The sequence below is a fragment of the Bemisia tabaci genome, chromosome 8, assembly GCF_918797505.1.
Source record: "Bemisia tabaci chromosome 8, PGI_BMITA_v3".
Lineage (NCBI taxonomy): Eukaryota > Metazoa > Arthropoda > Insecta > Hemiptera > Aleyrodidae > Bemisia > Bemisia tabaci.
Window position 1 is genome coordinate 37,496,055 of NC_092800.1, and position 16,178 is coordinate 37,512,232.

General features: G+C 39.7%; 1 protein-coding gene across 5 annotated transcripts in view; it reads right to left on the minus strand.

The window, feature by feature from the left end:
• The window catches only part of LOC109033817 (uncharacterized), a 66,560-nt gene that overhangs the window by 3,022 nt on the left and 47,360 nt on the right, over positions 1 to 16,178 (minus strand). The window contains exon 9 of one of the 5 annotated variants that reach the window (XM_072303626.1): positions 1,619 to 2,527. The exons of 2 other annotated variants lie outside the window; for them this stretch is intronic. In XM_072303626.1, coding sequence (XP_072159727.1) covers positions 1,681 to 2,527 — 847 coding nt within the window. In that variant the 3' untranslated portion in view covers positions 1,619 to 1,680. Of the gene's footprint in view, positions 1 to 1,618; positions 2,528 to 10,284; positions 11,929 to 12,588; positions 15,309 to 16,178 lie in introns of those variants that run through there. 2 more of the 5 variants (XM_072303627.1, XM_072303625.1) reach the window with 2 other exon arrangements.

A 16,178-nucleotide genomic window follows, 5' to 3' on the forward strand; every position in this document is an offset into this window, starting at 1 on the left:
ATGCATACAATTGAAGGCATCACTTTCTTCTCTCAACTTATATTCGTCTGTAACGATAAACAATGGGACGCGATTGCTACGGCGCATTGATACAACTATACAACCTCGACGGATGTCCGTATTGCGTTCAAAAAATTGAAGGCGTTTTGACTCCCTGCTCATACTATCTATAGGTGATTCGATCGACAGACGCGTTGGTCGGCGGTGACGGGGACTTGATGCAACTATTTAAATTTGATGGATGTCCGTATCCTAGCGACTGAAGTGCGAAACCACGTATCTCCATTTCGGTGTTTCAAAATTTCCCTTCTTATTTCAGCGCCTTCAATTTTTTCCGCTTGTGATAACAAATTGTGTCACTCATCGCATTCATTCGTCTTCGTTGCAAGAAGACAAAGCGGTTTGAGTATTCAAGCAAATTGAGAAAAAAAAAAAAATAAAATAAAATAAAATAAAATAAAATATAAAATAAAATAAAAAAATATGAAAATTTTTGATGAATGTATAAATAAGATGGAGTCTATTAAGTGGCAATTACCCACTCGCCTAAATTCATCGGCAATTAGGTACTTCACCTTTTTTCTGAAGCTTCTCATTTAATTTATTCGGAAATATGTGAAAATCGTATCCTATTAATTATTTACTATCGCTCATATGCGACATTGTTGACAAATGGTGCAATTTGCGGGGCTTTTATCAACAATAACTAGCGGAATCACGACTTATCATGATCACTGCTATTTGTAGGGTGACAAGTTTTCTAGAATTTGAAAAACCTCGGCCTTATCAAATATTTTAAAGATAAAAATCACCGACTTTTCTCGGGCTTTTCTCTGGCTTTTGGCATGGTTTCTGATAAAAATTTATTTTAATCATGAACAAATCACTTTTAAGTTTCTTAAAAGTGAAAAATGGAATGTTTTTATTGAAGGAAAAAATTTCCGCAGCAAAATAATCCTCTCATTTCCCCGCAAAATTTCTTTACTAGTGTCAGAAAGTAAAAGGGTCTAAAGGGTTAAGATTGTTTGTGCCAATAAAGGCCTGTTTTGCATTATAATCAACTAGTTTGTGTCCTCAACTTCACCAATTAAAATTTTCAACGATCTCATTCAAATTCTTTGATGAATTGAAAATTTCTAACTGTCAACTCCTGTTTGGTTTGATTATTGGGCGTTTTTATGTGCAAACATGCCCGGAAACATTTTCCCCGTAAAAAAATTAAAGGATGTTATTATAGTTGACATCTGTATTTATTATCGCAAGTCAATTTTTAAACAAATGTCAGACATTTACGAACATATTTGTCTGAGATATCAAGACTGTATATCCGTGAAATTTTCATCGCAGCGAGTAACGATTGTTAAACAAATGGGCAATGCATAAAATACTTAAATTTAAAATCATTGAAAAATTCAAAACAAAAAATTAAGATGATCCTGAAATTTTATTCCAGTAGAAAGTATTTTACAAGAGAAGTTTTAAAGTGCTTAATTACATATTTTCTTAAAACAACACACATTATGATACGATTTATAGTACATACTTAACACTATAATTGAGAAAAAAGAAGTGGCCCGAATACTGTACGTAACAAGGTGGAGAAATAGTGCTTCAGACACCTGCAAATTCCCTATCAAAATCAAAACCCCATAGTTTATGGCCGGTACGCGTGCGAGTATGTTATCGTAAAGCTTTAGTTGACTTAAAATACGAATCACGAAAACTACCTTTAAATACTTCAAGATCGGAATGATTACGCATGATGTGCTTCGTCAGATTCCCGGACTGGCAAGCGGCATAATCGCAATGCTTGCATTTGAACGGTTTAGTGCCCGAGTGAGTTCTATGATGCACGGTCAGATCAGAACGTTGCTTAAACGCTGCTGGACACCTCAAGCACTTGAAGGGTTTTCGGTTTGAGTGAGAATATTTCAGATGACTTTTCACAAGAGCTCTAGTTTTGAAAAACTGGTCACAGTAAGGGCACTTAAAGGGCCTTTCGTTCGAATGAGTCATCCGCTTATGGAATGACAGCCGTTTTTTACTTTTGAAAGATCCGCCACACAATTCGCACTTGAAAGGTGTCACGTCTGAATGCGAAACCTTATGTTCCGCAAAATTGCCGGGATGAAATGTACTGTAACTGCACATAGTGCAACGGTATAACTTTCTTGATTTGACATCTGACTTCGGTTGGCTCAGAACGCCAACCGGTGGAGCGCACACGAGCTGGAGGTGCCTCCGCAGACTCGACTTACTGGAGAATTTATTTTTACAAATTTTGCATTCGAATAAAGGGGCTATTTTCTTTCTCTGCAAATTATGTCTAATATATTTGCTTTGGACATGCTTCAGCCAATGTTCGACGAAGTCCAATTTCTTGTCAAACGCTTTCCCGCATTGATAACAACTGAACAAATTCGCATTCATTTGCTCGTTTATTTGATCAGGAGATTCCAGCGAGTCTGTTCCGCCAGCATTATCTTCTTGACGAGCGCCGTGAGAATGTTTAGCCCCCGCGATTTTCCTGGAAAAAAAGAAGGGCATAAGGTTATAGGAAAGTTATTTTTTTAAAAAGTTATCTATTCTTTTTTGAGCGATGTCCTTGTAAATTTGGCCTGTTCCACATCTTTTTTAGTAAAGAAAACACGGGATTATGAAGGATTTTTTTTTAAACGAAAGAAAATTTATGTTTATTGAGGAATATATATAAGAGCAATAGAAAGTTATAGATTTGAGAGATAAATTCGGTTCAAGTCCTAACTGACAGCAAAGAAAAGTAAAATTAAGTGACAACCGGAGGGTGGAAACGAGGAAAGTGAGTTTCGAGCTATCAGAATTGAGAAAAAAATCGACACAATGAGCTGAAAATTGGGATCAGTGGTAGCATTGAGAAACTCAGGATTTAACTGGTTCTAGCTCAGAAAAAGTTGAAGGATTCCATTTCAGAGGAAGGAAATAAATGTTGCTTTGTTCCCTTCCTCTGAAAACATTTATTGGTATCAGCGGTGGGAAGAAACAGTAGCATTCATGACAGCGCTTGATACAACTATTACAGCTCTGCGGATGTCCGTATTGCATATTCGAAAAAATGAAGGCATTTCGGCTGTCGTTGCACTGCGCTACAATACTGCCGTGCTAGGGAAAAACGTCGCGTGTGAACCTTTAGGCGTTACCAAGTTCCCTTTGATAAAACACGAATTTCCTGATAAACTTATGAATATTTTCCTTACAATTTTTCAGATAATTTTGCTCGCAATTTAACCTACAGTCCCTGAAAATTTCGAAGAAAAATATTCATAACTTTCCTCAAAAATAAACAATACATTGAAGGAAAATTGGCAACTCTCGAATGTTCTTACGGCGTTCTTCCTTAGCACGGCAGATTAGCACGGTGCCGCAACACACGGGTTTTTTGGGTCGAGGTCGAGGTAAAAGAAACTCAAATATCGACAGTGAAATTCTCAAACCATATATCTCGGTTTGAGACGTTGCAGACTTCCTTTCATACTTTATTTTCTAATTTGAGAACTACTCCCCGTAAATTCTTGAAAGCTTCCATGATTGTTCTCCTCTTCCAAAATCCGAATGAAATTTATTTATTTCTCAGCAAATTCCGAAAAAACTTCGAAGTATGATGTTGATTTGTTCTTCCTTAAGAAAATAAAATAGGAGCGGAGGTTTTTAAACACGACTGCAAAAAAATCACTATGTTGTAGCATACGGCACAATTTTTCTAAAACTTTATCGGCACTATGTACATTTTTTCGATACAGATTAAAATATTTTTAAAAATTGATTTACACTTAAAATTTTTAAAGTATAATCGGTTTTTTGGAAAAAATGTAATTTGTTCAGAAAAAAGGGCCAAAAAAATACCTGGTTTGAGAAATTCTCCGTCCAATTTTTTTTTCGAGTGCAACTGACAGTAAAATTGAGGCATTAGGTGAAAGTTTTCGAGATTGGATTGATTGGGTAAAAATTGGAAAACTGATGAAAATTTTTCTCCGGAGGCGGAGGGGGGTTGCCATATTATTGAATATTTGTCACAATCAATTGTGACATTTTCTAGTGCAAGAAAAAGAGCGGTTTTTGCTTTTTTGCGAAGAATAACGCATTTTCTGAATCCATATAATGTCGCGTATCAAACTATAAATGGATTGCATTTTGCAACAAAGAACCAGGAGCATTGCAATGTTTCTACGATTGCGTGCAACTTCTTTTGCCTTGGAAGAAAAACCTGATTATCCATTAACAGTTTCTTTTTTACTCGCTATAAACTGTAAATTTAAGACAAAACTTCCCATGCAAATCTCATATTGCTTCAAGATATTGGTAATTTTATTGCTAAGTACGAAGTTGCACAATTTTAGCATCATTGCAATGCTTCTGGTTCCTTTTCGCAAAATGCAGTCCAGAGAGATTTTACTTGGTTGAGGTTAAAATAAGGGCAAAGAAAAAAAAAAACCAATACGAGCCGATATAACGGAAAAAGCGTCTTCCGGCGAGGGGACGTTATCGATCCTCATTCTTCAAATTGCCGTTCCTCATTTAATATCCGCTTTAAAGATACTTAAAATTATGGTTGGTAATACTAGGCAGTACTCGAAACCACAATGGGCGATGGAAAAATCACTATTTGCTTTAAATTTAAGCTTCGATCCTAGATTGGATACAGAAGCTCCAAATTCCTGACTTATGCCGCAATCACACGTTGAATTTAGCAGCTGAATATGGATGTCAACAGTCATCGCCCAACGGCTGAAATTTAGCAAATTCGAGTTATTTTCATCCAGATGTGTATAAAATCTACTCGAATAGTTCAGACAAATCCAACATTAGTCTGATGGTTCCTGAGAATCGTTGCTGAATTTTGCGCGTCACGCGCAAAATTCAGGCGTCGGGCCGATGACTTCCACATTCAGCGTGTGATTGCGGCATTATGTGCCAAATTTTGCTTTGTTAGGTGTCCGACAATGGCCGAGAATTTGGTCCATGCAAGACTTCGTGATTATCATTTTATCAGTGGCGTAGCGTGCTTTGCGATATATCGATTGATCTGACATTTAAACCTATGGAGAAGGATCGACGAAAAGGGTGTTCGTGGCGAACACCTCTATAATCGATTCTTTACCATAGGTTTAAATGGCATGACAATCGATACATCGCAATTCACGCCACGCCACTGCATTTCATGTCAGAGGGATGACGATTTAGAGATTTCCATCTTACTCTGTTTTACGAGCCCTACCTATGTCCCGCTATTTCAGAAGATAGACGATTCATTTTCCTTGAACTTTTTTTTATTTTTGATTTTCACGACGGACAATGAAACATGCAACTAGTACATATTTTGGAACGTCCGGGACTACTTTGATTTGTCTTTTGCGTTTAGCAGCCTTTCTCCGTAATAAGTTGTTGTTTATTGTTCTATCCAAAGTATTCAACGAATTTTGATGCACACAATCGAATGGACTGCATTTAGCAAAAAGGAACCACATATATCGTTAAAATTTTCAAAATCATTTTCCTTTGAAGTTAACAATTTTTTGGTGGGAAGCAAATACTATATTTGCTATTCAGGGAGATTTTTTAGATATTAAAAACAACATTTTTACAACACTGTAATCGCGCTGGTTCCTCTTTGATAAATGTGACCCAAATGATTGTGGCGATCTTTTGTTAAATGGTAGGTAGGTACTAAATGAGTCTGTTGCTTTCCATAAGCTTAAGACAACGGAGTAGACTTATTATGGCTAAAAACCACACAAACATTACTTTATGGGCAAAGTAGAAATGTCTGATAGTCAGTCTTCAAAGATGTTGGTTAAGAAAATGTTTTTCAGCATGTGGGTGTCACGGCCAACTGGACTGGACGAATGGGGAGTTGTCTCGTCATGAAATGGTTTACTTTTCTACCGCTGCGTTTAAGTCTCCAAGCTTTCTAGTGTGTTTCCCGACCCATTAAAAATGTTGGACACAAAAATGTTTTTCATCATGGCTTCCATGGCCAACTGGACTGGACGAACGAGGAGTTGTCACGTGATGACATGGTTTACTTTTCTACCGCTGTGTTTAAGTCTCCAAGCTTTCCTGTGTATTTCCCGACTCGCTGAAAGTGTTGGACAGGGAAATGATTTTCACTATGGCTATCATGGCCAACTGGAGTGGATGAACAGGGAGTTGTCAAGTCATGAAATGCTCTACTTTTCTACAGCTGCGTTCAAGTCTCCAAGCTTTCTTGCGTGTCTCCCAGTTCATTAATGTACAATCCAACATGTTGAAATTTATCGCGTCCGTGCGTCGGCCATTTTCTTAGCCACTGGCAATGAGGCAAGCCCAGAGAAGAATGTAAAAAAAAAACCTGACCTAAATAAACATACAATCTCACAAACTATCACACTTTTTTCCGCTTTTGGTTTCAATCGTTTTAGATCATTTATTTTTCAAAGGCGAAGAAATCATAGAAACAAACGCTTGCACACGATTGAAATCACAAAGTATGAAAAACAGCTTGCGAGATTTTTTGCTGATTTAGGTCGGGTTTTCTTACGCTTTTTAGGTAAACCTGATTTCCGACGATGAAAATACCTAAGGTGTTCTGGAAGGTCACCAATTCGAAAATCAAATCCGGGACCTCATAGGTCACCCGTTTCAACTTATAAGGTTGCTCCAGTTGTCCTTTGTCTTTTTCATCCATCGCTTAATATTTAAAGCTCAATAATCAGGGTCAGCCCGCTGACTGTATACACTGCGTGCGATCGTGGACCCATCATTTCGAAGAGTTGCGCTTGAATAACAATTCGGGTCGTTTTCAGGAAAAGGGACAAAACGTTTGTCACCACTACTTTATATTTTTTATCATATTTATTTATTATTTTTCTTCCGAGGACCCAATAAGATTGGTCCAAACATTTCTGAGCGGAAATACCTCGTATAAAGTTCAATATTGATACGAGCAGCAAGCTATTTTCAAAATTCATATTGGTTTCAGAAGGATTTTGGTACGAAAATGTGGGCTTTCCGTCGTAACAAGACAAGGACAACCGACTTCACTTGCTACTCATTTCATGCATTTAAATTATTTTTTCCTTAAAGACACTGCTCAATCACGAGTTATGATCATTTCAGAACCATCAGAAATTTCGAATCAGAGGGTATAAACAGAGGGGCGCGTCGCCGAAATGACGAACACATGTTTAGCCGTCATTTCGACGACGCACTCCTCCGTCTAACTCCTGATCCCAAATATCAAATGTCTGATGGTTCTGAAATGATCATGACTCATGACTGCGAGGTGCCTTTTGAGGGAAAGATATTTTTAGTGCATGAAATCAAAGCAGAAAGTGTGGGGTAAAGAGTCAAGTCCGTCGCGAAATTATGAAAAGCTCAAACTGGTGCGAATTTTGAAAGTAGCTCGCTGCACGTATCAACATTGAACTCTACGAGGTTTTCCAACCAGAAAATGTTTGGGCAAACTTGTTGCTGGGCCCTCGGAAGAGAAAAATAGATAAAAATTATATAAAATAAAAAGTGGTGATACACTTTTGTCTCTTTGGCTGAAAACGACCCTTACTTACATTAACATTAATTTGCATCTATTTCTTAAAAGAGCAATTGTTGCACATTGAAAAATCAATGACGATGGTAAAAACATTGCGAAAAGGACTTCAAACTTCTAACGGGGTTATTAAAACAACAAAAAGTGAATATTGATGAACGGTATTTAATACGTGTGAAATTAAGGTACATTCAGAATTGATTTGTCGATCAAAAGTTTGAAGAATACTCGTTATTAGCTGTTACGCAGTTGTCATGAATACAAAGAATCAGTGTTATAAGAATGATAAAATATTCACCTAAGTAGGTACGCTACTAACATACTCAAGTATACCTCTTTAGCTCACATTCGCGATAAGATTTAATAATACTTCACGCCTCGCATTGGGCTGCTCTTAAATTCCAGTGGCGTGGCGTGCTTTGCGATACATCGATTGATCTGCCATGTAATCTATGGAAAAGGATCGATTATCAAGGTATTCGCAGGGAACACCTTGATAATCGATTCTTTACTACAGCTTCAAATGGTGAAATATCGATAATCGATCATTCACGCCACGCCACTGGTGAATTCCTTTCGACTGATGTAGATTTCAAAGCGATTCTGCAAGCAAAGTTACAATACGTGCAAACAGTTTGCAGTTCGAATGATTAATTCTAGTATCTCGCTAAAGTGAGACTCCTGATTTGAATGCCAGTTGAACGTATTTCTGCCAAACGGAACTATCGATGAGTAGGAAAGGTGGGGTGTGCTCTTGGAAGGAAGATAACGATGTTAAATAGGGCGTGATTTCCTTTGGAGGAATGGAAAAATGGGATTTTAAATTCTGTTAAACGGAGCTACGTGCCAACTGAATGTGGAACTCATGAGCGTGAGCGTCAGGGCCGGATTTACGTATGGTGCATCGGTGCAGCTGCACAGGACGCCAGATTTTGAGGTGCGCCAAATTTTGGTTTTTTTTTCCAAACTCTGCAAAATTACATCAGAGAACTAATGATTTATTGCGTTCCATCTTTTAAATGACCTGACCCTAGACTTAAAGGGTTAAACTTTCTCTTAGTTTCGTAGTTAACAGTAACAGGAACGGGTACCTGGTTTTGGTTTCTGCCCCAGAATCATTCACTCACTCGAAAAAATTCGTACTTAGTTAGAGTTAGCACGTAGTAACCAAAGAAGACCGTCGGGTTGGGAAATGCGCGGGCGGGGGGGGGGGGGGCGTGCGAGGGGGGCGCCTTGAAAATTTCTGCACGGGGCGCCAAAAACGTAAATCCGGCCCTGGTGAGCGTGGACATGGGAAAAGAGCATCGTGGACAGGGCTCATGCTACCCAAGTAGCATTTCTCGACGGAAAAATCGCGATGAAATCGCCAGGATCAGCAACATCTGAGCGATTATCCTCGATCTTATCGCGATAAAATCTCGCTTTTATTGCCCGACAATTGAGGACACCGCACCAAGAACAGCATATAGGCGTATAGGTCGTTATTACGCCCGTCTGCTTTTCGGATTCTACGTACCCTGGACTATGCTGTGGTAGCGATAGAATATATCGACGGTGAAACTACCAAACCACGTATCTCGTTTGCGGTGTTTAAAAATCTACGCTCGCATTTTATTTTTTTGAAGTAGACAAAATCAATATCATTCCTTGAAATTGTCACAGAATTTTCTCCGCACGAAGAGTAAACAAGCAGTTCCAACGCCCAAGCGTTGGAGGGCGCTTCTTTGACAAAGCATATTACTACCAACTTATGTACCCGAAGACTGACGAAGATGGAATTTAAAGTGGGAGTCTTTAACCGCAAAACCCTTCAAAACTTCAGATCGACCGCGAAAATCTGAAACATTCCACAAGCACTTTGTGATGAATTTAAGTTGGTGGTGAATGGAAACATAAAGGATGCACTGTAAATCAGACGACGGGAAAGAGCGGCGGAACCTCTAAAGCTGGTGCGTCAACGCGATCTAGCGGACAGCGGCGTCGCGACGCCGCGAGGTAGGGCGCGCAGGTCGCGGGGGAGCGGGGCCGCGCGTGAAGAGGAGTTCAGCAGTGGGGAGGGGAAGCGCGGGTCGCGGGGAAGAGAGGGACCGGCCGGCCGGCGGTGACATCGGCCATGGATGAAAATATAGGCAGCGCTAATGTCTCCGCTAACTGGAGTTGGGGGTCCTTATTCATTCTCTTGGTCCATGACATAACCTTAAACCTTCCGCTCAATGCCGCAAACAGCTGACGTGTCGATGCTGCGCCAAGAAAATGAACCAATCACAAAGTAGCACAGTAATACGTCACTAAAATGAAGAGATCACGTGACTGTTCGTAATATTTTCAAATCGATCTGAAAGTACTGCCTCGGATATAAGTATTTAAAGCATAAGGAGGCCCTAAAATACTTTAACCAGGTAATACGTCCGTGCGAGATTGTTATGCTTAAAAGCAAAACATTTCACGAAAACTTTTACGAATACCAGATGCAGAAAAAAATCCAATTTTCCCGGGTGTACCAGAATGGCGTCATTACCCATAAGGCAAAAGGGCATGTAGTATAGTACATGTTACATCGGGGGAGTCGAACGGTTGGAAAGGGCGCATCTGGTACCAGAAGCGCCAAAATCACAGAAATTTTCAAGACTGGACGTTAAGTAGTTTTTCATTTAAAAAATAAAGTATGACAGGAAGTCTGCGACGTCGCAAACCGCGATACGTGGTTTGGTAGTTTCACCGTCGATATGTAGATAAGTAACGGCTCGAGGTCGAAAAACCCTTATTTTTCCGAGTTGAGTCAGGCCTCTGGAACGATGGGTGCAAGAAAGACCTATAAACGAGCCTATAATGTGCAAGTTACCCCTCTCTCTACTCACTATCGATTTTCTTTCATTTTGCGTTAATCATGCGTGATTAAAATGATTTATACTTCATATTGCCACCAAAATGACTGTTGGGCGTAATAATGGCCTAGAAACAGCTTTTTTTAAATTAAATATATTAGATTGTAAACCCAAAATGTATCGCAAAATCTACCCGGCATCCTTCAATAGAAGGGTTAGGCCACCCAAAAACACCAAAACAGGGTACCTGCATAGAAAAGTCTGCGCAGTGCATCAAAAACAAAACTTTAAATGCGTTTTTCTCAAAACGCGGTTTCCAGTTATAGGCTGTTCTTGGTGCGGTGTCCTCGATTTATCGCAATATTTTCGAAGGAAAAATCGCGATAAACGGCGATTTAATCTCGATTCTATCGACGAAAATTGATAGCAATTTTATACAACCAAAAATCGATGTGTAGCGATTTGATCGCCATTTACCACAATTTTTAATGCGATTATACCTCGATATATTGCAACCGATATAATTGCGATAATCAACCGATAAATCGCTACTTATCGCGATCACTGCTACTTGGCTAATACCGACCAAGAGCGACGACGGAGACGGCTTCGATGCCGCTGACGTCACTGGCGCTCTACAGTTCCCATTCATTCTTACAGCTCTCGATCAACGAGCACACCTCTTTCTTTCCCGCCTGTCTCTGGTTCCGTTTGGCAGAAATACGTCCAATTTCGTGTCGCGCGTAATCTCTGTCCAATTACACTTTGTAGTGAACTATTCTTTTATGGCGGTATAGATGTGATCTTCGTTTCGTAGAGTGATCACAAAGGTCGCATTGGAAAGGCCTCAGATTGCTGTGCACAATTGCATGCTGTTTCAGAATAAATTTCCTCTTAAACCGCTTATTACACACGTTACACTTGTGTGGTCTAAGATCGGAGTGAGCAGTTTGGCAATGAAAAGATAGGCCTTTTCGCTGCTTAAATGAAACTGCACATTCATCACATTTAAAAGATCTTTCCTCAGAATGAGTACGCTGGTGCTCTTTCAAAATGCACTTCATTTTGAAGGAAAGGCCACAAAGTTGGCATTTAAAGGGTCTCAAATCTGAATGTATCACTAAATGACTTTTTAAATGACCTCGACTATTGGAACTGTAATCACAGAAAGAACAACGAAATAACTTCGACTGTCCGCTCACGTTTGAATCATCGTTCGGATCTCCTATCAACAGGTGACACCCTTCGCGTGCATGCTTCTTCAAAATAGATTTTTCCGCAAATTTTTTCTTGCAAATTATGCATCTAAGTGAACTTTTCTTCTTCTTTTTCTTTGAGGTTTCCTCTAAGTTGCCTCGGACATGCTCTAACCAATGAGCAACAAATTCGGATTTTTCCTTAAATTTTACTTCACATTTATAACATCTGAAAAGGTTCGTTTCCTCTCTTTCGCTTGTTTGATCCTGAGATTTCAACGTACTCAGTTGGATATCGGTGTCGTCTGGCTGGACGACTAGGCGCACTTTTTTCTTAGAAATTTTCCTGAAAAAAAAAAAGCATTGCCAGTCTTAGTGAGCATGATAAAAAAAAATGAACCGCAGAATAAACCGAAAAAAACCAAAAAATGATTAATTATTGAAGATAAAGAAAATATTAAAAACCTCTAATTTGAATATTCTGCCGAAACAGTCTGAAAATGGGACAGTCCGAATTGTCTACAGACGTTAGAAAATGAAATTAGACAATTTAGTGTGGCTTTTTTGGAGGTCAAAGAAAATTCGAGCGCAAAAAAGGCGGAAAAATAGAACTTCATAGTCTTTATTCCTCTTCTTCTCTGGCTCGACCTTTTTCTCATTTTTTCGGAAACACACGGAAAAAAAGAATGACGTAAGGTGCAGACTCTGAAGGTACGCTAGGTCAATTAATCGGTAGACGATGACGTATATGTCTCAACAATCCACTTCTGTACTTGTGGACAGCCGGCGATTGTCTTCAGGACATTCTCTCCGCACACAGCGACAATTTTTCTGAACTCTTTGACAGTCACATGGACTGTAGGAACAAAACTAATTTGATCATTCCCCTGCATTCTGGTGACTGTTTTAATGGGTTCAAGTTGATTGAAATTAATGGTGAAGGGTAAAAGTATACGGACTGCACGGGAAAGGAAGGTTAACTCTGATAAAAAAGAGAGAGGCAAAATTACTTCAAAATAAGATTTATTTCAAATTAAAAAGTATTTACACTTTCATAATCATAAATTACATTTTTACAATTATAACACAAAAAGCAACTTAGGGAATTTAAATTTGTTGGTGACCAGAACTTTATTGACGTCTACAGGGTGTTTTGTACGCACAATTTGATGGATACAAAAAGACAAAATTATTTGAGATCAACGGACAAACCAAAAAAGGCAGAGAAATACGCTTGAAAGTTTCCAAATAAATCGAATTTCCACGGCTGAAATTCCGGTAATCAATTTCCTAGAGGAATACGTAACTTCAAATAGCTCCTTAATAGAGAAAAGTTAGTTTTGTTTACAGAGAAGGCTTTCAATTTTGAGCCAGTTGATTCAGCTGTCGTTACACATCACAAAAGTTAATAGTCTACATGACTTAATCAGTTTTGTACACATCCTTTTCCCATACCTACTACAAACTGTAATTAAAGTACAGCTAAAACTACAGTTGCGTACAATACAAAGTAAGTTGTGTGCAACACAAATTTGGTCAACTTGCGACTCGGACAGCTTGCTCAAAATCAGAAGTCTTTTCGTGTGCAGCGATAACTTATTTTCCAGTGCTTTTCCAATAGACGTATTGTCGCGTACCTAACTTCACATCGATGGTAAAAATAACAAACAACGTATCTTTGGTGGCGACGTTGTATATTTCCTGTCGCACATTACTTTTTTAGGAGAGAATTTCCCTGATTTCCCTGACAATTTTGATGAAATTCTCTGAGAATTGAAGATACGCCAGATGGTCAAAAAGACATAATTAGAAACAGTTTTCGGGCAAAATTTGATGTTCGAAATGTCAAACCCATTCCAGACAGCAACTAAAGGTACTTATCAGTTTTTCCCTGACATTTCCAGGGTTTCTCTGACTATCTAAAATTCCCTGACATTTCCCGGTATTCCCTGACTGTGGCAACCCTGATTAGGGTACATCTTTTTCTTTGGAAAGGTGATTCAACGGTTGTCATTTTGCGTGTCAGAGTGACGTGCGATATATCGCATCAATTCGTTCCATAATTTCAGCTACTTGTCATTTTTTTTCGAATTTTGAGATCGCACTTCTGTTGTCATGAGACTAAAGAATTCAGGTACCAAATTTGACAAAGGAATTCAACGTAATAAAGGCAGGGGTTTTTAGAGGAAAAGTATCGCATTCGAGTGCAGTTTCGATATTAGTATCGAATGCGATATTTTCCCTTTAAAAAACCTCTGCCTTTATTCCGTTGAATTTCTTTTTCAAATTTGGTACATGAATTCTTCAGTCTCATGACAACAGAAGTGCGATCTCAAAATTCGAAAAAAATGACAAGTAGCTGAAAAAATGGAACCAATTTATGCGATATATCGCATGAATTGGTTCCATTTTTTCAGCTGCTCAGCTATTCGTCATTTTTCTCCAATTTTGATATCGCAATTCTGTTGTCAGGAGACTAAAGCACTCACTTACCAATTTTAACAAAGAAATTCAACGTATTAAAGGCGTGGTTTTTTTAGAGAGAAAATATCGCTTTCGAGTGCAGTTTCGATATCAGTATCGAATGCGATGTTTTCTCTCTGAAAAAACCACGCCTTTATTACGTTAAATTTCTTTGTTAAAATTGGTAAAAGAGTGCTTTAGTCTCCTGACAACAGAATTGCGATCTCAAAATTGGAGAAAAATGACGAGTAGCTGAAAAAATGGAACCAATTGATGCGATATATCGCATGCCGTTCCGACACAAAATATGGCGTCCATCGAATCACCTTAAAAACGAATAAACGAGAACAACATTAATCGAATTTCAACGCAGCGAACAGATCAACCTCCGGTGACTCCGGTTCTTGCGGAGGCTCCATCGGTGGCTCCGGCTGCGGCAGCGGTTCGTTCTTCCGCGTCACCTTATGGATCTTCCGCTTGTGTCTGGTCAGCTGGGAGCTCTCCCTGGAGGCATAGCTACACAGATCACACGGGTACGGCCTCTCATCGAGATGGATCCGTCTATGAGCCACGTAATTATTCCTCGCCTTGAAATTCTTCTCGCAAAACTCGCACTGGAACGGCCTAGCCTCGTTATGGATGGAGTTGTAATGGTCCTTCAGGATGGATTTCAGTTTGAAGGCGTCGCCGCACTGATCACACTGGAACGGCCTTTCCTCGGAGTGGACGACGCGCTGGTGAAGCCTCAAATTCCTGTTCGCTTTGAAGCCCTGCCCGCACATCTCGCACTGGAAGGGCTTCGCATCCGAGTGGGCGATCAGCAGGTGCTTCGTGAACCCGGTCCGGATCGGCGAGACGAAATCGCACATGGGGCACTGGTACGACATGTGGGACACCCTCTGCTTTCGCGGCTTGCCTCCTGGCACCAGCGGGCAGTTCACTTTGAAATGCCTCTCCAGCCTCGCTTTGTCCCAGAACTTCTTCTTGCAGATGTCGCATTCCAGGGGGGTTTTCTTTGGTTTCGGGGGTTTGGGTGGTTTCGGGACGCGCTGGGAGTTTCGCACGACGTTGAAGCCTCGGACGTGGCGCTTCAGGTGGATCGCGAGCTCCGGTTCTTCCTCGAAGCCGCGTCCGCACCAGTGGCACAAGTACTTCCCGACGTACTTCTTCGCTAGCTCCACCTCGTCTGGGAGATCGGGCTCCTGGGAGATGACTCTGGTTCCCTCTTTGAAGACGCGGGATCGGACTCGAGACTTGACGCCCCTGTAAAAAAAGAAGACGGTAGTTGTAACAGTTGTGTAGTTTGTAATACTGCCGTGCTAGCAGTGGCGTGGCGTGAATTGCGATATATCGATTGGATTGCATTTTGCAAAAAGGAACCACTAGCATTGCAATGTTGCTAAGATTGTACAACTTCTTTTGTCTTGGAGGAAAACCCGATTATCCATTAATAGTTTCTATTTTACTCGCTAAAAACTGTGAATTTAAGACGAAAATTACCATCTAAATTTCGTAGTTTTTTACGATTTCCGCAATTTTATTGCAAAGGATGAAGTTGCACAATCTTAGCATCATTGCAATGCTGGTGGTTCCTTTTTGCAAAATGCAATCCGATTGTTACGCCATTTAAACCTACGAAAAAAGATCGATTATCAGGGTGTTCGCAGCGAACACCTTAGTAATCGATTCTTTACCATAGCTTCAAATGGCGAGATATCGATAATCGATTATTCACGCCACGCCACTGGTGCTAAGGAAGAACGCCGTACGAGCCATCAGGCGTTGCCAAATTTCCTCTGGCAAATCCCTAATTTTCAGGTAAATTTTTAAATGTATGTCTGGCGATTTCTCAGATGATTTTGTTTGAAATTTGATCTAAAACGTCTGAAAATGTCGAGGAAAAATATTCATAATTTTCCTCAAAAATAAACATTTTATCGAATGAAATTTGGCAACTCTCGAATGTTCATACGGCGTTCTTCCTTAGCACGGCGGAATAGTTGCATAGTTGCCCTGCTACATTTACAAAAATCTTCAGTTCTTCCTAGATGTTGAGACTGATACAGTTTCTTCATTTGATCAGTTATTTGGACGTATTTATGTTAATAGAACTATGTGCAAGTAAAAAGATGG